The sequence below is a fragment of the Syzygium oleosum genome, unplaced genomic scaffold (genome assembly GCF_021117445.2).
Source record: "Syzygium oleosum isolate NSW1041296 unplaced genomic scaffold, Sole_v2.1 Sole_v2.44, whole genome shotgun sequence".
NCBI classification, from domain to species: domain Eukaryota; kingdom Viridiplantae; phylum Streptophyta; class Magnoliopsida; order Myrtales; family Myrtaceae; genus Syzygium; species Syzygium oleosum.
Window position 1 is genome coordinate 1,743,112 of NW_026607528.1, and position 22,362 is coordinate 1,765,473.

The 22,362-nt window shown below is 40.2% G+C and overlaps 3 protein-coding genes across 6 annotated transcripts; 2 read left to right on the forward strand and 1 right to left on the reverse strand.

Moving 5' to 3' along the window:
• Nucleotides 1–292: 292 nt before the first annotated feature.
• On the reverse strand, nt 293–10,427 carry LOC115684201 (TOM1-like protein 9). The gene is made up of 10 exons (XM_030608918.2): nt 10,051–10,427; nt 7,796–7,874; nt 6,565–6,663; nt 6,376–6,489; nt 6,060–6,220; nt 5,357–5,438; nt 5,056–5,141; nt 3,538–3,729; nt 1,363–1,850; nt 293–1,106 (listed from the first exon to the last, which is right to left on the reverse strand). Exons 1-10 carry the CDS (start codon nt 10,149–10,151, stop codon nt 493–495), a joined length of 2,016 nt encoding a protein of 671 aa, XP_030464778.1. The 5' UTR covers nt 10,152–10,427; the 3' UTR covers nt 293–492.
• Nucleotides 10,428–13,099: 2,672 nt separating this feature from the next.
• On the forward strand, nt 13,100–19,284 carry LOC115684260 (aspartate aminotransferase, cytoplasmic-like). Of its 4 annotated transcripts, XM_056306453.1 has the most exons (13): nt 13,159–13,281; nt 13,493–13,617; nt 13,832–13,903; nt 14,200–14,261; nt 14,333–14,416; nt 15,381–15,480; nt 15,573–15,693; nt 16,115–16,278; nt 16,543–16,680; nt 16,823–16,944; nt 17,866–17,960; nt 18,264–18,384; nt 18,786–19,284. In XM_056306453.1, the coding sequence occupies exons 3-13, from the start codon at nt 13,835–13,837 to the stop codon at nt 18,868–18,870; spliced, it is 1,161 nt and encodes a 386-aa protein (XP_056162428.1). In that variant the 5' UTR covers nt 13,159–13,281; nt 13,493–13,617; nt 13,832–13,834; the 3' UTR covers nt 18,871–19,284. The 4 variants fall into 4 exon arrangements, with proteins under 4 accessions (XP_030464859.1, XP_056162427.1, XP_056162426.1 ...); XM_030608999.2 differs by lacking the exon at nt 13,493–13,617 and having other exon boundaries at nt 13,100–13,281; XM_056306451.1 differs by having other exon boundaries at nt 13,140–13,617.
• A 922-nt stretch (nt 19,285–20,206) lies between these two features.
• On the forward strand, nt 20,207–21,557 carry LOC115684216 (protein SENSITIVE TO PROTON RHIZOTOXICITY 1-like). The gene has a single exon (XM_030608936.2). It carries the CDS (start codon nt 20,255–20,257, stop codon nt 21,365–21,367), a length of 1,113 nt encoding a protein of 370 aa, XP_030464796.2. The 5' UTR covers nt 20,207–20,254; the 3' UTR covers nt 21,368–21,557.
• Nucleotides 21,558–22,362: the final 805 nt, after the last annotated feature.

Here is a 22,362-nt window from a genome sequence, read left to right on the forward strand (position 1 = left end):
AAAGAGTTGCTCCATATGTACACCTATACAAACTCACTCATCCAAACTTCACCCCCTACAAGTACATCTTCCGAAGATGAGAGAGCCCATCGCAACGACAGCATGCTCAAAATCGAAAGCCAATCATCCTGCTAGGTCGAAAATCCAAGTATCGTCGCCACGAATTCTTCTCTCAAGCACACTCAAATTCTCATAAAAATCTGCTGTAGGGATGAGCACCAACTCTAACTAAAGAAATTCTATAAGAATTATATCAACTTAATGACGTGCACTTATTACCGGTTCGGCCCGATAAGAGATAAAAGGTCGAGGAGATTTCCTTTGCTTTCCCTTTACAAAGAATGTACATGATCTCAATGCCAAACAAGTAGCGCCAATACACGGCCACAAACAGAAGAAACTGCCGAATATGTATAATAGAAAAATTTGAAATAAAGAAAATCAAAAGAAATCAACTTAACAAGCAAAAAACATGATTGGCAAATACTACTGCTACATGCTACCAGCTCTGCCTGGAGTAGATTTCGCAGACGATTTCACTTTAGCCATATCAACAAGATCTCCGAATAGCTTGTCCTCCGGTTTGGAAGGCTTCATGGGCGGCACATACGATGAAGTGGACACCTGGTATGAAGAGTTCCTTAAGCTACTGTCGTCTCTAACTGATAGCCCATACATCCGCTGGTCAAGGTACTGAGCACCTTGTTGGCCATAGCCGTAGGCTGCCACCTGGCCGCCATACATTTGCTGGGGATACATATAAGCCATCTGACCTACTTGCATTGGCTGAGGAACCATCCCCATGTAAGGACCTCCTTGGATGTGCTGAGGCGGTAGTCCTACCATTTGGTTTGTCGGAACAACCTGGTTATTCAGCAATGGCAAGTGGCCACCTGCAACTGGTTGCATGTACATGCCCATCGCTTGCTCATTCCCCATCGGATAAGGCGCCTGGGGATGCAATCCACTCGGTGCAGGTTGTGAATGCATGACCACCACCTGCGAACCTTGCATTGGTTGGGGGTACTGAGTGCTCATCACTTGACTGTTATCCACTGACTGAGCTTCCCAAGGGGGTGGTGGTAGCGAATCACTAGTTTGAGCACCTGCAGATTGTAAGCTCAAAACCGTAAGCTCAAAAGATTGTAAGATTGTTTGTTAGGAGTTCAGGTATGTCCACAAAGAAGAGGTCTAACTCTTGCCAAAAGGACTTAAGACTCGTAGCACGTCAGTAATCTGGAAAAGGATTACTAAGCATGCCCCTAGTATGTGCCAAATAAGGTAGTACAGTACAAGCCGACAAACAAAATACACATTACTAAGAAAGTAATGTCAGGTACTGATGAAGAAGCAGAAGAGCACCATAGACAGGAGAGGGAGGCTGTTGCTGCTGCGCAATATGGCCATTCCAAACAGGAACAGAGCTTTGAGAATAAGGTGATTGATCATGCTGGTTCGATCCCATGTTTGGCATGCTGCCATTAGCATAAACTCCAAGTTGTGGAGCTTGCAGATTCTGCTGCTGTTGGAATTGAGGAGTAGAAGGATTGCTTTGTGTAGTTGAATAGCCACTCTGGGTATTGATGGTATTAGGCTGGTTGTAACTGTCCGAAAACACATCAAAAAGAACGAGCGCATTCTGCTGTGACTGAGCCGCAGTTGACTGTGGTTGTCCAACAGGCACAAGTGCTAGTGAAGTCTCTGCCTTTGGAGAGCTGTAGTCCTCTCCACTGAGAAGGTCCATTTTTGGATTGATTTTAGCTGGAGCAGCAGGACCGTTAGAGGAGGAGGGAGCGGGAAGCAGCAACTGATTAAAAGTCTGAGACCCTGTACCAGCACTTGATGTTGATCTGCAGAAAATCCCACTTCTTATAGCTCATTTGGCCAGAAACTATGTGCAGAATCGTCAAAAATTTAAATCAAGATGGTCACCGATCCTCTAATAGTAAAATACTGGTACTTTTAGGTAAAATACACGCATGAACATTTCAGTTTTACTTTCCTCTCCCGGATGTTTGCTGAACTTTCAACTTATTTTGTATCTTACTATTAGTCTATTAATGATAGAACATGTCAATTATCAATAAGTGATTATATAGAATCACATCCACAAAACCAAGTACAATATTTATATTAATTTTCATAAGATAGCACAAAAATATAACAAAATTCAATTATTAAATACAATATTTTCACAAAGTCAGTAATTTAAATGGTCTTATTCTACCACGTAAATCTTTTCCATTAGAATAGAATTTGTGAAGTCGTGATAGCTTCATTTTACATTCTATTATAGTAACTCCGAATTCATTCATGTACTTTTAAGAAAAATGACCATTTATACTCATCCTTATCCTGTATCGAATAAATTTCTTTCTGTATAACACTAACAGAACCGATCTCTGTGTAAATCTCAAGTAATAAGTAGAGAGAGACTGCAGGTGTTTAACCCCAAAAAATGGCTGCTTTCTTGTCAATCTAGACTAGCTTATTAAGAAAGATCCCTAGCCATCCTATGAGCAAATTGGGGAGACATAGAAACACTTGGAACTCAAGAACTGAACGCATAACATTGGACAGCAATCTCCTAAACTTTAATCAGCCTTATTAGACACGAAGTTTCAACAGCAAATATTCAAGATCTGAGGTCAATTTAAGCCTCAAGAGAAATGTTTGAGAGAAACAGGCTTCAAATATTTTGTACTTGCCTATTTACAATGAACACATGTATAAGATGTATTCGTACATTTCTCCCTTCCTCTCCTTTCATCTTCTCTCAAGACCTAACTCACAACAATAGTACTACTTAGCATCTGCTTGGCAAAGTTGTGGGTCTGTTTCTGCGTTGTAGCACACATTATGGTTGTGCTGTGAAGCACTGTAACTTGTATGCTTGGTAATAAATCCTTTACAGCTGCAACACCTCAAAATTGGATGAGGCAGTTTTCTAGAAACAGTTATAACTCCTGCAATTTTGAGGGTACTGCAGCTGTAAAGAATTTGCCAAACACCTCATAAAAGCTGCAACACCCTTTTTTCACAGCTGTATCTGCTGTGAAAAAGTTGCACCATACAAACTCTTAACAACTGGAGGATCAAGAGATAGATGATAAACTTCTATAAGGCTCCGCTTGTTTTGGGGAAAATGAATGATTTAGAAAACATTTTCCTTAAAACGATCGCTTGTATCGCTTGAAATAATTAATCAACAAAAAATGTTCTCATTGTCGATAACAATTTATGTTTAAACATTTTCGTGGACAATGAAATTATTTTTCATTCATTCATTTTTGTAAGCAATATAAATAGTCATTTTTAGGAAAATATTTTCCAAATCAGTCATTTTCCACGAAACAAACGGAGCCTAAATTTATAAATATCCCCAAGTTTTACCAAACAGCAGAAAATTAGCGAACAATATCCAGATCAACTTATCATAAGAGTAGCACTGCTCAGTTCACTCAGCTGAACTTCATATTTTGCCACATAACAAGTATATGGGGTATCTATTGGAATCATAACTAATGAACCAGTTACCTTTCATCAGGCTTTTTGCTGTTATCTCCAACATCAAGTAAAGGACCTTTGACATCCGCCGTGGTGCCAGAAGGTTCTAACTGGATTTTCTTTGCCTGAATTGAAGTTCCAGAAGAAATGACTTCATGCTTGGCAAGTACACGCTGCAAGTCATCATTCAAAGCTAATCCTTGAAGTAGAAGTGATTCATCCCTGGATTACAAGATCAAGTTGGAATTAATAAGCCATCCCTTCTTATGAAATTTAACATGTGCATATCTAATGACTACTGGAAAGTTCCACATCTATGAGCTATGGAATTACCCTGGAGAGAGAGAGAGAGAGAGAGAGAGAGAGAGCTGGGGCTATAAACTCGCTTCAACAGGACCCGACATAAAGAAAGTAATGTTAACTAAGAACCTCCTTACAGGAAGATCCATCGTTGTTACTCTCTGCAATTGTGCTTTATTTATAATTCCCATCTTCTTAACTGCACCAAAATTCATTCATTCACTGGTTGTGAAAAATTCCTGTCAGATGAGTGAAAACTTCTTTTCCTTTAATCTTTTATTCCCACCCATGCGTAATCAGACAAGATATCTCACAGTTAGCCTTTTACAAGCTTGGAACTCATGCAACTGTTGGCACCTATATCTCATGTTACTATACCCTAAAAAACTACAAGGTAGTGGAGGAAAATAGGAAACCACACAGAAATCATCTGCACTTGTGCTTATAAATTAGATGCAAGCACAAGTTATTCGTTAGACGAAAATAAGTTTCTTTCTGTATCAGATCCATACACATTTTAAATTTGTAGCATACATGACTTCCTCCTTATCAATAATTAAAACACCACAGCTCCAATGCAACAGGTATGACACAATCTTCTCCATACCTCACAAAATATCTATTAAATCTTGACCCTTCATCTAGGAACACGCTCTATGTCCATTTATGCTACTAAAAATGGACAAGTTGCACTGCAAAGATAGCAATCAGATGAAATATTAAAGGAAGCAACAGGGCAAGGCAGACGAATGCACTGATTTTAGCTAAACTGATGTAGGTCATTAAGAATCAGAATTTTAGTCAAACAATTTTCTACTCTAGTGTCCTTTTCACCAGATAAGACAAAACTTGATATCCACACAAGTTAGATTGATTTATTATAAAACGAAGATATAGCTATTGAACATCACATCATACAGAGACAGCAACCAAGTTATTAGTGTGCAGACACGTAAAACATTCCAGTGCAAACCAGATGAAAAGCATACATCTTGAGGAAGAGTTCACACTTTCTCACACCAACATCATGAATCCACCACTGTGTCCTACAGCGCTTATGCTGGATCTAGTCTTATAAGCAAAGAAAACATATCTAAAGGTTTCCTCTTCACCAACAAACAAATTGACAACCACTAAAATGTCCCACCTATGGACATGGTAGCAAGGGTATTTAAACACAAAAAAGGAAAGCTGGAGAAGACGATAAGCAACAAAATACAGTCAGGAAAGAGGGCATAAGAGCCTTACGATGTTGAATTTGCAAGGTGCACCACTCTCTGCTTGTAGGTGCGGCACTGCTCTACCAAGTCAACAATGACCTCCTGCCTAAGCCCCTGCAGATTTTTTAAAGAAAAAACTAGCCAATAAGAGAACAATTGTAACTGCAAAAGAAACACCGCTGGATGGTTTCCAAATTAATGGAAAACTAAAAAGAAAAGTGAACTTCAACCTTGCATTATTTCAATAAGATACTATCGGCGCCCCTAATTCAACTGCTTGATGCATAAAAATACATCCTTAATTAAGCATCACAAATTGAAAAATATACCTCCTTGTTCCCAGGATCTATGGCATTCAGCATTTCTGCAAGCACATCCATGATCCCCCGTGCATTCTGTATTTCTGTCAAGCTATACAAGAACATTAAGTTATGCATCAAGAACATCAAAGCAAATGACAGAAGCAAGGTGCTGCAAAATGTCCTTTAACAGGTTATACTAAATTATCCCATTTACATAGGGCTACCATTTCGACCAAAACAAAAACCTAGGGCTACCATCCTTTAAACATCAGTGCACTAAAAAAGTATGTAAAACAATAATCAAAGTGTTCCTTTCATCAATTGTGCAGACTGTCTAAGGATCACAAAGATAGGACCTCTAAGATACATACAAGCTAGAAGACAATAATGAGCTTGGTTGAATTCGCTTGAAAAAACAATTATTATATGCGAATTACGTGTCAATATATGACTATTTTGAAAAACAATTCAGGTGCATCACGTTAACAAAAGTCAAATTGAGTAAGCCACAGAATTAAAGAAAATAAAAAGTACTCAACAAAAGTCTCACTAAACAAACCCTGTCTTACGAAGAACAGATTTGCCACTTAGAAGTAAATACAAGTGTTAAGTTCCACACGGTACTATAATATGAGCAGCAGGTTTAAAATTCTTTGACATAGATCTGTAAGAAATAAAAACTCTTGAATGACAAGAGAAAAGTTATCAGCATTTCTACGTATTAATGCACCTCAATGTGGGAAACTCAGACTCAGCAGAAGACTCGGATGCCTCCGGCCGGAAATCAGCATTGCGGATATTTTGCGGATATGATGAAAGAGGTTGTGTTTGTGGAGGTGTAAAAACCGGTGCAGAACCCTCTGCTCTCTGAGGGAACACTGCTCCTGCTCGCTGTACCAAAATGAGTGGACTTAGTGAATAGTAACTAAAATAACATAACAATCAACACCAGAAAAAGGTAAATGGTATAGTACTGTCAAGACCTATATACATCATCCAAATCACAAATAAAACAAGTCCGTTCCCAAGAGCAGAAAAAAAAATACCAACAACTCCTGGTAGGCAGCATAGTATTGAGGATATCTTGCCCTTGCTCCTCCAAAAGCTTCTTGCCAAGTATCTATCAAGATCAGTATCTTCTCTTTGACATGGATATCGGGCTGAAGAATCAGGAATACCATGAAGTTTCAGCCAACAAGCACCTTTTAGCATCCAACAGCATTAACATTTCTTACCTTCTTCTTCACTATTTTCACCATCTCATGAAGAACATCTCTCTCAGCTACATGCATATGAACAATGTCTCCACAATTCTTTATAATTGTCTCCAATAACTATTAAGACAAAAAAAAACCCAACTGATCTGCATTAGACAAAGATTTAACAAGCATTTAATCAAAGAAAAAAGAATTCGTAATGGACCTAGAGCAGAGTTCTTATCCAAACAATATGAAAATCAATTCAGATACTTCATAAAATGAACAACCTTCTCTAAAGAAAACAAAGTGAAGGTATGAAAATGCAATTCTCACTCAACACAACAGAATATCGTAAATTGCTCCCCTTTCTAAAAATTCCTTCCTGTGACTGAACAGAAACATATTGCACAAAGCAAACAAGGTTACCACATCGCCTATACACTCGATGACAAGATTTCATGGGGTCAAAAAAACACTAAAATACGAAACTTCTACAGCAGGTAAATCAGATTGTAGACGGTGCTTTTAGAACAAAACAAGTTATTCCACAATATTCAAAACCTCTAATACATCTTCACTTTAGTGAACCCAAATATGGGACACAGAATTAGCATAAAGATTTTTTTTCCAAATTATTACAAGCATATTCTTGTACTCTGGACCTTTTTCAGTATTCAAAACTATTAGACTGCTTCGGGTGGCCCATGATTCTTGTTTGACTGGCCTCTGCTTCTCATATCTTCTACTTCTAAGCTACAACAAAACATGGATCCTCAAAATCGCAAAAAACAAGCCCACATAGAACCTTTCTTTTATCTCTACATTCACTAAAAACTTGTGAGCAGCTTTTTTAACATCAAATTGGACTGTAGTATCCCATAATTTGCTATTTGTGAGAAGTTCAGTTTTTTATAGCCATAAGATCACCATCATGGTTGAACATGAGCAAATATCCCACTCTCTTCTTAAATAACCACTTATCCACTTTCTTCACCATTCTTTCGTCTCCTCAATAGTTGATAACCACTTACTCTATCCTTTTTCCTTCTATCCCTTCTTGCACTTACATATGTTTGTGCCTCTATACTGGTATTAATTATAATTTCACTGGTACTAAACATTTCCTCAGTGCCCAAGTAGGACCAACACTTTATGAGTACTATATTGCTTCAAAAATCGCAACAATAACACGAGCGCATTCCCAAGGAAAACAGAAGTTCCATTGTGCTTGCAACTTTAAAAGGAAACCAAAATCTGCAAAACCTACCGTTAAAGCCAGGAGTTGAACCTTAGGATTCCTGCTTCCAAGACGCTTCTTTATGCCTTTAACTACATCCTTAGCTTGCCTGCAAGCACAGTAGATGAACTCATGCAGTCAATCAGGACTGAGCAAATATTTTTCCCCAAAAACGGAAGATCGTGAAAATTTCAATACTGACAAAAAGAAGTCAGGCAGAAAGTCTCTGTATAGACTCAATCTAGGTCAATTACTGAGTTTAACAGAACCAAACAGAGGGAAAGCAAATAATACATGTTATGGGTAGACAAAGTTAAAATTTGGAGGACCTTGCAACCAAGAGTGCAAAACCTAATTAAACTTCAAATCTGGCCCAATAAGTCCTTAAGCTATGTGTGGGAGACTCTAGGGGAAGGGAAGGAAAATGCCAATAAATTTAAAAGTTTCCCTTCGTTCCTTTATCACAAGAATTTTACAATTTCAAAATTTTCTATCCAAATTTTCATTCTCCCAATTTGCCAAACAGAGCCATAATGTTTAGCAAAAGTAAGAGGTGATGAAATACTTAAGAGTTTGACTGATAACAAGTTTCTCGGGACCGTCATAATTAAGAAAAATTCCAGAATCAGTATTAGATGAGATGCTTCTCAACTCAAAGAGCTTGAACTTGACAAAAATAGAGAAAAACAAAACCGCCCCAATCCCCACCCCAAAGGAAACCCCAAAAGAAAAAACTCAAAGCACACTGCAATGGTTAATATCAGAAGCTCGGCTAATAATTTTGAAGAGGAAACCCAACTGGTAGTTCGATTTATTTGTCTAGGAATGCATCCCATAATCCAATATAGTGAGTAATATGAGACTAACAACTAGCATTGAAAAGTTTAGAGAAGAAATATTTCTCCTTCAGCGAGTGAAACAAACCTATACCGGTTAAGCAGGAAAGGGAACATTCCTAGCAGGAGAGAAGATGATAAGATGCCAGAAATACAAGCAATCAAAATACTAACTGAGAAACATGCTTCAGAAAACCATCACCAGCTACAGTTGAACCACTATGCTATAAAATATTCATCCACATTTTCCTTTCTTGCCATTAATTGTTTCGCCTTCTAGATGAAAAGAACAATTCCAAGCAAATTCACAAGACCGTTTAAGCAATTCAATATTAAACCATCCCATCACAGTCACATTTGACCTTTATGATTTTGACACCTATCACAAGTCTGTATGATTTATGACCACAACAACTTCCTAGTTTCATAAACATTAACCCTGATAATGATTGATTAAGTAATGACTCAAGAAAATCCAATGTCTCAAAATCCCATAAAATTTCTCACAAATAGCCTAAACCACCGTGGCTTGATCAATCTCAGTTTCTTGACAAAGTAGCTAGATTCAAGTGGCCAGGTCTTAGATCACAATGGGTCCAATCAAAGTTATTAAAGGGCTTTATTTGAGAATTTATGATCACGCCTTGTAGAGTGGAACAATGGAAACTTGGAGTCATTGTGTATGTTGGTTGCAGAAGCAATCGGAAAATGTCACGAACTCATCATGGCATGTCAATTATATATACAACTCGTCACGATTAATAATCTCTGGGTTCCCTGATAATAACAGCAAGCTTTTAATGGTTTCATGTACTGGGACTCACATAAAAATCCAGGGAACCCCCACAAAAACGGTTTTCCAGCTTTCTGGTCAGTAGGGAGAAGAAGAAAGCATCCAAAACAACTTTTTCCTCTCTATCAAAACCCACTGAGTTAAGTTGAATAGATTCTCTCATCCATTCAACTGCGACTTTGGGTTGAGATATAAAAATCAGACATCGTTACTAAAACCAACGTTCACTAACTTTATAATTCCTTCTACACGAACTTCTCTCAAAAACCAAATGAATCTTGTCCAACCTCTTGACCATCCAAAACTACTTCCATAGCTACTTGATCAAGTAAGCGGAAAACACAATGACAAAACCGACTGCTTCTGTGCTCTTGCAATGCGATCGCCGCGCGAAATTGATCTCACTTCATCCATCCAAACAAGACAGTTAAGCATGAAGATTTAAATATTTCGTATTTGGACGATAAGCATCGTCAAGAACCCTTTCGCACTAACTCTTCTCGACAACCAAAATAACTATTCGATCAAATTCCAACCACTGCCCCGAGCTTCCAGCGCAGGAACTTGATCAAACCGAGCAGAAAAGAGTAGCAACGGAAAAAATACTTCGACAGCAACACGACAACGACGAGATTAGTCCGCAGAGCGGCTCTCACCCGGGGTCGTGATTGAGGATGTCGCAGATCTCAATGTTCATCGCCCAATCCGGTCCGATGAGCATGTCGGTCGTCGCTCTCTCCACCATGGAGTTCACCATCTCGACGAACGACAACAGCACCAGCAACAATGGCCAATCGGAACCGCTCGATCGGCGGCGGCTGCGACCGATCCCCAAGGCTCCGTCAAGAGAGAATCAAAAAGGAACTCCGGCGAATCGCGGAGCGATCCGGCGAGCCTCGGCCTCTATCCGAGCAATCTCCGAGCAGAATCGACGGACGGAATCGTCGTCGTCGTCGTCTTCAACCTACCGTTCTCTCTGCGCCCCCCGTGAGATCGCGAGATTTTCTTTACCTTCCGTTGAGGAATGATTTTTTTTTTTTTCCTTCTTTTTCTGCTCCGCTCTTCTTCTTCTTTTTTTGTTTGAACTACTCCACCTCGATACAGCGATCAAAGGACGGGGGCGAACGACGCGTCGCCACGTGTCCGTGGCCCAGCCCTCGAAGGGTTCGGCGGCCGTTGATTCGGCCGACTTTTTGCATCGGACGGTTATTACGTGCTCGGTGTGCTTATTCTCCTTTTTCTAATTTTTTCGATTTAGGCGGCAGGGTGCTGCACAAAGCGACAGGGCTCGCGTGGTCTTCCGGCGCAGCAAATTATGCGGTTTTTGTTTGTTTTCTTCTTAAGCTAGAAAATATGCGCGTAGATGCGAGGAATAAAATAAAGCAAATTTCTCACAAAAAACAATAAAAAAAAGTAAGAAAATTGCTTTCGTTCCGAAATATTTGAACCGTTTAATAATAAAAAAATTTATTGATAAAAGGAAAAATAACACGAATGGTCTCTGAATTTTGATCCGAAGTACAATATGGTCCATAAACTTAAACCCAATATGCAATGCAGTCCTTGAAATTTTAATATATTCAATATTGTTCTTAATCTTTTGGTGCATGTTCAATTTAGTACATGAACTATATGAAAATGTTTAATATAGTCATGAACTAGACATCATATTAAATATTAAGTTAAAGTTCAGGGACTATATTGAACAAAATAAAAGTACAGGAACCGCATTGTACAGTAGGTCAAAGTTCAGAGACTATTTATTTTATCACTTAATAAAAATTACACAATATATATAAATTGTACTAAATTTGTATTAAAGTTGCACACCCGCTCCATGTGTGTGAAAAATTAAATAAATATTATTGGCTTGAAAAAAGAGAACATGATTGAGAGTAGATCATTCGAATAGCTAACGTCACATTTCTAGTGGAGCAAGTGGATATTGAGTTGTGGACAGAAATATTGTTATAATTTTCTTATTATTTTATGAAAGGTATTTTTGGAAGAAAAAATGAGTCAATTGAATGTTTTACCTTACTATATAGAAGATAGAAAGAAATATTCGAAAATTTGAAATTGTTGTTAAGGTAGAAAAAGAAATCCAATTTAAAATTGAAACAAGTAAAAAGTAAAATAAAATTAGGGAAAAAATCACCAAAAACCCCAAACTTTGCCATCTGTGACACATTTACCCCAAACTTTTTTTTGTGACACCAAAAACCCTGAACTTTGCTTTTTGTGACACATTTACCCCAATGTATTTAGTCCATGGGCATTTTCGTCTTTTTTGCTTTTTCTTTTTTTTTCCTTTCCGGCGAGGGGGGCCTCGCCGGCGTCGGGCAAGGGCTGCCCATCGCCGGATCCGGCGAGGGGGGCCCTCGCCGGCGTCGAGCGAGGGCGGCCCTCGCCAGATCCGGCGGCCCTCGCCGGAAAGGAAAAAAAAAGAAAAAAAAAAGAAAAAGCAAAAAAGACGAAAATGCCCATGGACTAAATACATTGGGGTAAATGTGTCACAAAAAGCAAAGTTCTGGGTTTTTGGTGTCACAAAAAAAAGTTCGGGGTAAATGTGTCACATATGGCAAAGTTCAGGGTTTTTGGTGGTTCTTTCCCATAAAATTATTAGTTGACGTACTTATCTAACAATAATTCATTTATCAAATTACTAAAGACGCTCTTTTGGGAACGAAAGATGGGGTTGTAATCCATTTAAAAATTTAAAAGTATGAACATCTCTTTACTTTTTCATCAATATAGATAAATTATAGTGAAAATCAACTGAAATACGTGGGGATAAATTTATTATAGTGCTAGTAAAAAGAACAGGATCATACTAAAGAGCGACTCGCGAGATTTGTTAATTAACAGGTTAAAGAAGTTTTGCAATTTTCTTAATGCAATAACCTTTGTAGTACTATGTGCAATCATTGTATTAGAAAATGTAATATTTGAAATTAAATTTACTTAACGAGTACACTGGGACATATATAAATATTCTCTCGATAACATCCGTATGGAAACTATCAATATCTTTTAGCATCCTCAATATTAAAATTGGATAAGATTGCTTTGTGAATTGTTCCTTCATAGAAAAAGTAAATTCATACTTTAAAAAAAGTTTGATTGGCAAAACATTGCTTATTATAACGTGAAAAAATAATATTATTTAATAAGTTGTATTTGTATGTAATTTTTGGGAAAATGATACCAATGGTCCTTAAATTTTGGACCAATATGCAATGTAGTTCATAAATTTTTAATTTATTCAATGTGATTCCTGAACTTTACCTCAATAAATAATATGGTTCCTAAACTTTTAAGTTGTATCTAATCTCGAATTAATAGAAGAACAATACTAAACATTTAGGGACTACATTTAACGCATACCTAAAATTCATGGATCACATTGAACAAATTAAAAATTCAGGAACCACATTGCACATTGAGTTAAAGTTCATGGATCATATCGAATAAATTAAAAGTTCAGAAATTACATTACACATTGAGTTAAAATTCATAAATCATATCGAATAAATTAAAAGTCCATGGATTATATTGCGTATTGTATCATTATTCCTTTAATTTTTTAGTAGTTGCCTCTGCCCAACTTTTATAAAAATGTAAAAATATCTTTTTAAGGATTTCGACGACATTGACCTCTTGTGGCTGTGGACACTCGCCGCTGTCAATGATTTTCAGTTCTTACAGGAAAAGGGTGTCACCGTTTCTGCTCCGCTTCTCTCTCTCTCTCTGTCTCTCTCTGGGGGTGTAAAATGGAGTCGGAGAACGATCCCGACCGACGCGAAGAGACAACCATGGCTAAGCATTGCGGTGCTGAGTCCGCGTTTGCTCATGTGCCTCGAGCTCCCGAAATCCCGGTTTATGCGGTACGCCACTGAATTTCGCTTTCGCTTCCGAGACACTGGGTTACCGAACTCTCGGTAGCCGTCCTGATGGCCATAACATGGGATGCACGCAAGCTGTTTGTTATATGTTGGCTGTTGGCTCGATATATATGGAACCTCACCATGAAAGAAACAAATGGGGATGAGATTCGGTCTCCTTTCTCTAGCTGTCTGAAAGTTTTGATGGTTTTAGGCAACGGGCTACCAATTTTGGTCAAGCGACCAGTTTCTCGGGATTGCTTGAATTGTGTCGGGGGGCCTGGAAAATCGCCGTTTTATGGCGAACATCGAGCATGCTACTTAGGAATCACTTTAAGTGTAAGTTTCGTGTTAGGTGCGAAACAGGGGTTGTGAACGTAACAAAGTCCAGTGGATGTGCTATCCGGGTGTAAAAATTTTGATGAACTATTGCCAATTGTTCTAAAAGCTTAAACAGTTAAATGAAGGTGTGGTCTATTATTTACTGGGTGTTGCAGCTATTGCTACTATTTTCAATTTATGGAAGAACTTTGCTGTTGCTTTGATAAAATAGGTGATGACTGCATGCAGTAAAGATCCCAGCCCAGTGAAGCTGAACCTGGGCATGGGTGTTTACAGGACGGAGGTGAGTCTTTCTTGGGTCATGTTGGTGTTTTACATTTGAGTGTGGTGTGAAAAAGCATCGATATTCTGTCGCTCGTTGCTCTTAACTACTCTATTCATGAATCCGTGGTCATAAAATTGCTAGTAGGGTTTTTCTCAATGAGAAAAGTTGAAGGGTTTGCTTGAACATTTTAGTCACTTGGATGTCCTCACGCCAAGCTACCATTAATGCTATTCACTGCTTTTGTGATTGCAATAGATTAAATGCTGATCATAGTGGCTTTTGGTTTCTTCTTGTCTGTATGATTGGCAAAACAGGACGGCAGACCTCTTCTTTTAAATGTGGTTAGAAAAGCAGAAGAGCTCCTTTTTAGTGACCCGTAAGGTGCATTTGCTTTATCTTTCATGATCCAATGGTGCGGAAGTGAACAACTATTTGCACATCTTACAGGTCCGCTAATAAAGAATACTTGCCAATTACTGGACTGACAGAATTTAGGGAACTGAGTGCTAAGCTAATATTTGGTACAGACAGGTATAACGGTTTGATTCTGCTAGATAACTGTTTGGGTTCCTCAATATTTTTTCCAGTTTCACAATATCAACGCGCAATACTTTATCTATTAAAAATTTGGTGTTGCGATACTTGTATTTGCTTATAGCAGTGGACTGACTTGTTTCAATCTCAATTCTCGGAAAATTGCATCTTACCCTATTTCAATATGGGATCGAGCACTTGGCCCCCTAGATTTATTGCATTGCCTAACCACTATTAACTGTGATTTTGCAACAGTCTTTACCTCCTGTGTTTGTTTACATCTGTACATTTGAAGTGACTTTTGGGCTCTAAAGTGGAAAGTGACTTCTTAGAAGCACACATTGCTATATGGCAGCCGTCTCATTGAGAGAGAGAGAGAGAGAGAGAGAGAGAGAGAGAGAGAGAGAGAGTTCATGAAAAAGGAGCGGAAGACGTTTGGATCTGGTTACTGAGCACGTCTCAGCTGTTGGATTGCTCAGCCATGGTAAAGGGAATGTTTAGTTCTAACAGTCATCTCAAAGACATGCAAGACATGGAAGATGTATACGGCTGATGATTGTCTTAAATGAAAGCTGAGCTTGGGAAACCCCCAAGGGTCGGCTGAGTTGTTAATCCCTGTTCAAATCACAGTGTCTTCCACTTAGAGTAACCTTGCCGTGCCAACTGCCCTGCAAGTGGAGTGTCACCTCTGATGCATGTGGACTGGGGGGTCTGCATGTTTCTGTGGTAATTGGTCAAGTCAGAAAATTTGGATACCTTGTGTGACTTAAAAAAACGAGGGAGGCAGAGAGAGAGAGACTTGAGCCTGGAAGAGTGCTCCATTTAGTAAGGGGGCAAAGTCTGCACTACCCTCCATAGATCAAGGATATAAAATGCATTTCACGCCATAATTTCGCAGTTTGTATCCTCGTTGTGGAGAGAAGACTGGGGTGCTCGCTTATAATGACATGCTTTATGACAGCCCTGCAATTAAAGAAAATAGAGTGACCACCGTGCAATGCTTGTCTGGGAGTGGCTCACTGAGGATTGGTGCCGATTTCTTAGCAAAATATTATTACCAGGTAAATGTTGGTTTCTCCAAAATTTTATTCTTCATTTTGCTCTAATGATGATTGGACATTGTTGTATGTCAATTACCTGACTTGTTTTGCAGTCGACAGTATACCTTCCTGAGCCAACATACGGTAACCATCCGAACTTCTTCATAGCAGCAGGGCTTTGCTTGAGGACTTACCGCTATTATGATCCAGTGACAAGAGGGCTAGACTTCCAAGGTTTTTGATCTTCTCCACTTATGACCTCTACTTTTTGTTATAATCTGTACCTCTCATTTGTTTGCAGGCTCAAATTTCCATGTCATTTATTGTCCGCCTTTTACTATAGCACTTGCTGCGGATTTTCTTTTAAGTTAATTAGACATGATAGCAAGTTATGCTTCAACAAGCACATAAGTTCAATCACAACATGGACAACCCTGCTCGTCCTCTAAGGCATTGACGTATCTCTTTAATTTTGTTTTTGCTTTCAACACCTGGAGTAGATGATAGCAAGCCATGCTCTAACAAGCACATAACTTCAATCACAACATGGACAACCCTCCTTGTCCTCTAGGGAATTGATGTTTCTCTTTTGTTTTGCTTTTGTTTTCAACACCTGGAGTAGATGTTTGTGTATTTCACTTGTGTCATCTAACAGGTATCTTGGAAGACCTTGCTTCTGCTCCATCGGGAGCTATTGTGCTACTCCATGCTTGTGCACATAATCCTACTGGTGTTGATCCAACGGTTGAGCAGTGGGAGGAGATCAGACAGATTATCAGATCAAAAGGGTTGCTTCCATTCTTTGATTGTGCTTATCAGGTTAGTGGTCCATCATATTAATCTAGGAGGATTTTAGTCAGATTCTGTTAATCTCTTTAATAGATCAGACCTATATGCACCTTAGATTATTGCAACATATTCTTTCTGCTGTTTTAATTAACTCTGCTAAACTATGGTCACTGATTTCACTTTCCACTTTTGTTTGCCGGTAGATATTTACTAATAGTAGAGCGATGCTGTGTATTCTTGAAGTTGTTTGATATGTGGAAGCAGTGGCCATTTAATGTTTGTCTATATATTCAGGGTTTCGTAAGTGCAAGCCTAGAAGATGATGCACGAGCTGTGAGAAAGTTTGTTGCTGATGGTGGTGAATGCCTTGTTGTCCAGTCGTACTCAAAGAACATGGGACTCTATGGAGAACGAGTTGGTGCACTCAGTGTAGTAAGTTATCAAATTAGAATCTTAGAAATAGATGTCCACAAATGTGGGAATTTGCCTTCTCTTATGTATTCTGTTGTGGAGAAGTGGAATGGCTTTCATGCTTTTCCTGTTATTTTGTCATAACCCCTTATTCATGTTGTAGGTTTGCAAGACTGCGGATGTGGCAACCCTTATTGAGAGTCAGTTGAAGCTTCTGATTCGACCCATGTATTCAAATCCTCCAATTCATGGTGCTGCCATTGCAGCTACCATCTTAAAAGACAGGTATAAAGTACCTCAACTTGTACAAAGGGTTTTTTTTGCACTTAATTTGGAAAAAAAAATCAGCTTTTTGCTATGGAATGTCCTTGGTGAATTCTTTGGGCATAAGAAACATGGAGAGGTAAACACTTTTTGTTTGGTGCATATATTTAGTTATTTTAACATGGAGTTTTTGTGAGATTGAGCAAATTGCAGCACTGCATGCTGCTTTTGAGGGCAATTAAATGTTTACTTAAAGTTGTCTAATTTTAGATATTCCATGTTTTGCAATCTAGTCGATAAAGATGTGCAAAACATGTTTTCCTTTTAGAAACAATTGAAGGGTCTATCTTTCTTCAAAAACATACTTTGAAATAAGTTGTGGAACAGCACTTCTAGATCACCATTGAGGCCTTTTCACCACGGTATTGGTTATTTACACTTATGTTACTTGAAGATTACCAGTATGATTGCCATATATGCAGCATTACAACTGGGTTTGCTGTTTTATGTTGTAGTGGTGCTCTTTTCAGGAGCTCCTTTATCATTACATTTGCAGCACCGAGATGGTATAAGCAATACCTTAAGCAGTGGAATGTGCTTTCTCGAGACTTGCTTTTATAACTTAGAAGAAAATTCTACATTTATTAAAATACTGCAGATCTTGCAAAAAATCTGAATTTGGTCAACTTGGATTTAGATGGTGAATAGGAACCAAAACATCACCAATAAAATTACTTTGAATGAGTTCTACAGTTTTAACTCTTCACCTCGCTTTCTGGTCCAATTTCAAAATAGTTTAATTAAGTTAAAAGTTTGTTGAATGGAGAAAATTGGTTAAGTGGCCCTCGAAAAAATCTTGCTGATAGAATACATTTGAAGTTTGAAGAGGAGAAAAGATATTTGTAAATACTGCTCAAGCATCGATATTACTCATATGTGCAGGAATTTGTTCAATGAATGGACATTTGAGTTGGAGACAATGACTAAACGGCTCACATGCATGCGGGAGCAATTATTTGATGACTTACATGAAAGAGGTAGACACAAATCTGCGCGTGCGCACGCTTACCTGGTATTACTTGTGTGGTTATAAAACTACAGAGCTGGTGGGAATGCAGGTATATTAGATCAGGCAGCTTCATATTGGAGTCCAACTTTGACCTCACTTTAAAAGCGGCATGCAGCCGCTTGTAATGCAATCTTTACTTTGGCAATACTTGTTAGGATATGATTGCTTGTAGCTTGCCAGTACTTTAGAGTTAGTTTTATGGAGGTTAATTGCATTTCATATTTTCGTTTTGTGTACTCAAATGTTCAAGCACACTTCTCCTTGCTGACAGGGACCCCTGGTGACTGGACTCATATCCTCAAGCACGTCGGCTTGTTTACATTCTCAGGGTTGAAAGAGGAGCAAATTGCTTTCATGACAAGGGAATTCCATATTTATATGTCATCTGATGGGTGAGAGGATCTCTTCTACTTGTCTTATAGACGTAAATGGAAGTCCGTCATGTACAAGATCTTATTACAGGATCTTTGGCTTTAATCAGGAAAATACTTCGGCGGCAGGTCTATGGCCATTAACTTGGAGGTTTCCGTTTTCATGAACATGCTATATTCTCAATAGTGGAAGCTTGAATGAGGAATGTTTAGCAAAATCTTGATTCAGAAATGTTTAGCAAACTTCTTTACTATGAAGCATTTTTCGTTTCTTTTTAATTTTCTCATCTCCTATGTTCCCTTCAAATATAATGAAGGTTTAGCTGACAAACCAAAATACAAGAAATCATTAGTCAGAAAAAGAAAAGCTTCGCTTTAGGCATTGCATCGATATCTCGCATCTTATATCAAGTCTTGTGCAGGAGGATCAACATGGCGGGGCTGAGCGCCAATACAGTCCCTCACCTGGCCAACGCAATACACGCTGCTGTTACTCAGATACCATGACTAGTCCGCAACAATGGCCTTCCCGGTTAGACCATCCTACTCATCCGTCGGACGAGAAACTCGAGCTTTTGATGTAAATGCATCAATGGACACATCGAGAAATGCTCGACGGTTGTTTGTTGTTTAAATTCGGAGGTTGTGTTGATTCTTCCAAATGTGTGGAGTTGCAAGCTGATCTCCATGCATCTGACAAAACCAGCAGGAGTTGGAAAAAACAGTGCTCTTAGCATTACACTATCTCTAAGCAGTATGATGGTTTCCTCTTTTAAGTTATTAAGAGGCTGTGGTAATCAGCTATAGCCTAGAGAAAGAGGGGCTGATGTCCTGGCACTAATGATGGTTTCCACTATGTGGAATCACATTCAAACTATGGGGAATCCCATTCAATGACAGTCTGTTTTGTTTATGCTTTAATTGTATGGACTTTTTGCTTCCTTCAGAGTTGAAATTATTTAGAAATTCTAAAGAGGCATGTGCAAGTTTCCAGATGGTCTATTAAAAAAATTATAAAGTGAAAGGAAAAGGGCAAAATGGCTCCAAGTTGGCCTCAGCAGCCATCTTTGAACACTTTCACCTGCTTGACTTGTTGTGCCATCTCTCTTTTTCTTGATGCCAAACTAATAGACCTTTTTCCCTACACAAATTCGAAAGGCCACATTAGACTCTTGTCCGCTTCCAAAAGATAATCTCAAGCATATGAAGCGTTCACAAGTATCGGTCCATCTTTACGTGATTTCGACACGTACTTTATCTTAGAACTTCACTTTATGTTAGAACCCAAATCAACCCTTGGTACAGCCTTGATACGTTACTTTATACGAGAGTGGCCAGCGTTGTGATGTTTCAATGTGCTCATGATACTCTTCCTCTTCCACAAACACGGTTCGGGTTTAAGATGAATTCGCAAAACTAATTGGATTTCATTACTTTATGTCTGAGACGAGAACCGTCATCTGAGTGTATAGTATACGTACTAAACAGCAGAACCTCGATAAGAATTGGATTGAGTGGGGCCATCTCATTTGCGAAATTCAAAGCGAGTCTCTCTCTCTCGCATCCAATTTCAATGCGATGGATGCGACTAGTTCAAGGAATTGTGGGGGCAGCTCCCGCCCACGTGGTGGCGTGCGGCTGACCTGTCCAAATACCTTTTCGACACGTCTCCATCCCCATGGCGCCCTTTTTGTCAACGTTTTGGGCCAAAGTCCCATCCTCGCCTCGCTTCCCGAAACACAGCAAGCCAAAAGAAGGAAGAAGGAAGAAAAGTCTCGTTCGATCCCCCCTCTCCATTTTCTCTCGCGGTCCCCCCTTCCCAACTTCTCCGACGCCCCCCCCCCCCCCCCGCCGCCGTCTCCGATCACCCGGAGATCTGAATCCCGCGGCGATGAGCCAGCCCGCCTGCTGCGAAGCCCGCCCGCTCCCGGCGGAGCCTCCCTCTGGCGGCGCGGCCGGCGGATCCGCGCCCGTCGGCGAGGGCGACCCCCGCGTCCCGCTCCTGAACCTGGCCACCGTCAGCATAAAGATGGACTCGGTGCAGCAGTTCCTGTCGCGGTCCCTCTGCAGCAACACGCTGCTGAGCAAGGACCAGATGGACATGGTCTCCTCGGAGATCGTGTCGGCGATCCACCAGATCATAGTCAACGGCGGCGCCCTGCTGGCCTGCTCCCAGAACCCTAGATCGGATCCCGAGCCGGGGACCTCGGATCCGAAGCCGCCGGTCGGGAGCCCCGTGGGCCCCTCGACGGCGGCGAAGCTGCCGGAGGTCGAATTGAAGGACGAGAAGGACGAGCTCGAGCCCGATTGCGAGATCGTGGAGCTCGACGCCGTCGAGCTCCTCGCCGAGCATGTCCACTTCTGCGACATTTGCGGGAAAGGGTTCAAGCGGGACGCGAACCTGAGGATGCACATGCGCGCGCACGGCAACCAGTTCAAGACGCCCGAGGCGCTGGCGAAGCCCGAGAAGTGCGTGGAAGAAGTCCCTCGGAAGACCCGGTTCTCTTGCCCCTTCGAGGGGTGTAACCGGAACAAAGGGCACAAGAAGTTCCGGGCCCTGAAATCGGTGATCTGCGTGAAGAACCACTTCAAGAGGAGCCACTGTCCGAAGATGTACTCGTGCAACAGGTGCAACAAGAAGAGCTTCTCGGTGTTGGCCGACTTGAAGAGCCACCTGAAGCACTGCGGGGAGTCTAAGTGGAGGTGTTCCTGCGGGACCAGCTTCTCTAGGAAGGATAAGTTGTTTGGACACATGGCTCTGTTCGAGGGTCACATGCCCGCGTTCGCCGCTGATGATGAGGAGAAGGCGTCTGGGGTTGTTGCTATGATGGAGGATGATGAAGATGAGGATGCCAAGGTCGAGGACGAGGAATTGGCCTTGAATTCGGTCGACAGTGGTTTCTTTGAGGGGTTGCTTGATGGGTTTGGATCGCTTGATAGCTTCGCTTTTCAAGATGTCTTGAATGGGATGGGCAATGGTATGCAGGGGTTTCCCGGGGTTTGACATGAATCTGGTGGATGAATTTGTGTTTCGGGGTGTTCTTGCCTTGTTGTACACTTCATGTTTCTGTAATAATGTTTAGGATGATTCTGTCTCGGTTATTGTGTTTATTGTCGTTACTATTATTGATCATTGTAGCATCTGTACTTCCTGGTCGTTTCTCAATCTGCAATAAAGTTTTCATCTTTACTTAGCGCCCCCTTCTGGAACTTGGGTTGATTGATTTAAGCAGGATGCCGTCATTTTACTGGAGTAATTAGCGGGCCTTCATCAAATGACCACCCGCTGTCTCATTCTCATCCATTACTTTTGATTGAAGTGTTGATCTTGATCTGCATTTGCTGATGTGCCTGGAGCTCCCAATATCCCAGTTTATGTGTTATGCGACTAGCGTTGCCTCACTTGTAGCTTGACCTCGACATTGGATAATCAAATTTGAGTAGCTATCATTGTTAGCAATTTCTTGTCCTGTAATAATAGTGTTAATGCAAATTATGCAGGCAAGCTGTTCGTTAAATTAGCTATTCTTTGATCTGGGATCTCACCATGAATGAGACAATCGGAACCCGATCGTGTCGTTTCTTTAGCTGTCTGAAAGTTTTATTGTGTTTCAGCACTGGGCTATCATTTGTCAAGCAACGATTTTGCACAGATTACTTGCACTGTCGGAATTCGTTCTGCTGTACATATCAAGCACATTCCTTAGTACTCCCTTTACGTGTAAGTTGCATGTTACATGTGAAACTTGGTCAACGTGTGGGTCGAGTCGGGCTTGAGCATGCTCTTGTAGAATGACCGGTCTGTTGTTTGGCTCTGCTAACCTTTGTCCTTAAAAGCCTCTCCCGAGCTTGCACATTACTTGAAAAACAAGAAACTTTATGTGTCAAGGTTTGGGCTTTGGGTGGACCTGCCAAGCTGGCTAGAGCTGTAAAACTTTTTGAATGATATATAAGCTTTCACTGAGAAGGTAACAAGGGCGTGCTGGTACCGATACTGAT

Coding starts and splice junctions, on each gene's coding strand:
- LOC115684201 (XM_030608918.2), bottom strand. CDS start 10,151: ATGGTGAACTCCATGGTGGAGAGAGCGACGACCGACATGCTCATCGGA. Junction 6,221..6,375: donor CTGCCTACCAGGAGTTGTTG/GTATTTTTTTTT, acceptor ATTTTGGTACAG/CGAGCAGGAGCAGTGTTCCC. Junction 1,107..1,362: donor GCCTCCCTCTCCTGTCTATG/GTGCTCTTCTGC, acceptor TACAATCTGCAG/GTGCTCAAACTAGTGATTCG.
- LOC115684260 (XM_056306451.1), top strand. CDS start 13,348: ATGGCCATAACATGGGATGCACGCAAGCTGTTTGTTATATGTTGGCTG. Junction 13,618..13,831: donor ACTTAGGAATCACTTTAAGT/GTAAGTTTCGTG, acceptor TTGATAAAATAG/GTGATGACTGCATGCAGTAA. Junction 14,262..14,332: donor GAGCTCCTTTTTAGTGACCC/GTAAGGTGCATT, acceptor CACATCTTACAG/GTCCGCTAATAAAGAATACT.
- LOC115684216 (XM_030608936.2), top strand. CDS start 20,255: ATGAGCCAGCCCGCCTGCTGCGAAGCCCGCCCGCTCCCGGCGGAGCCT.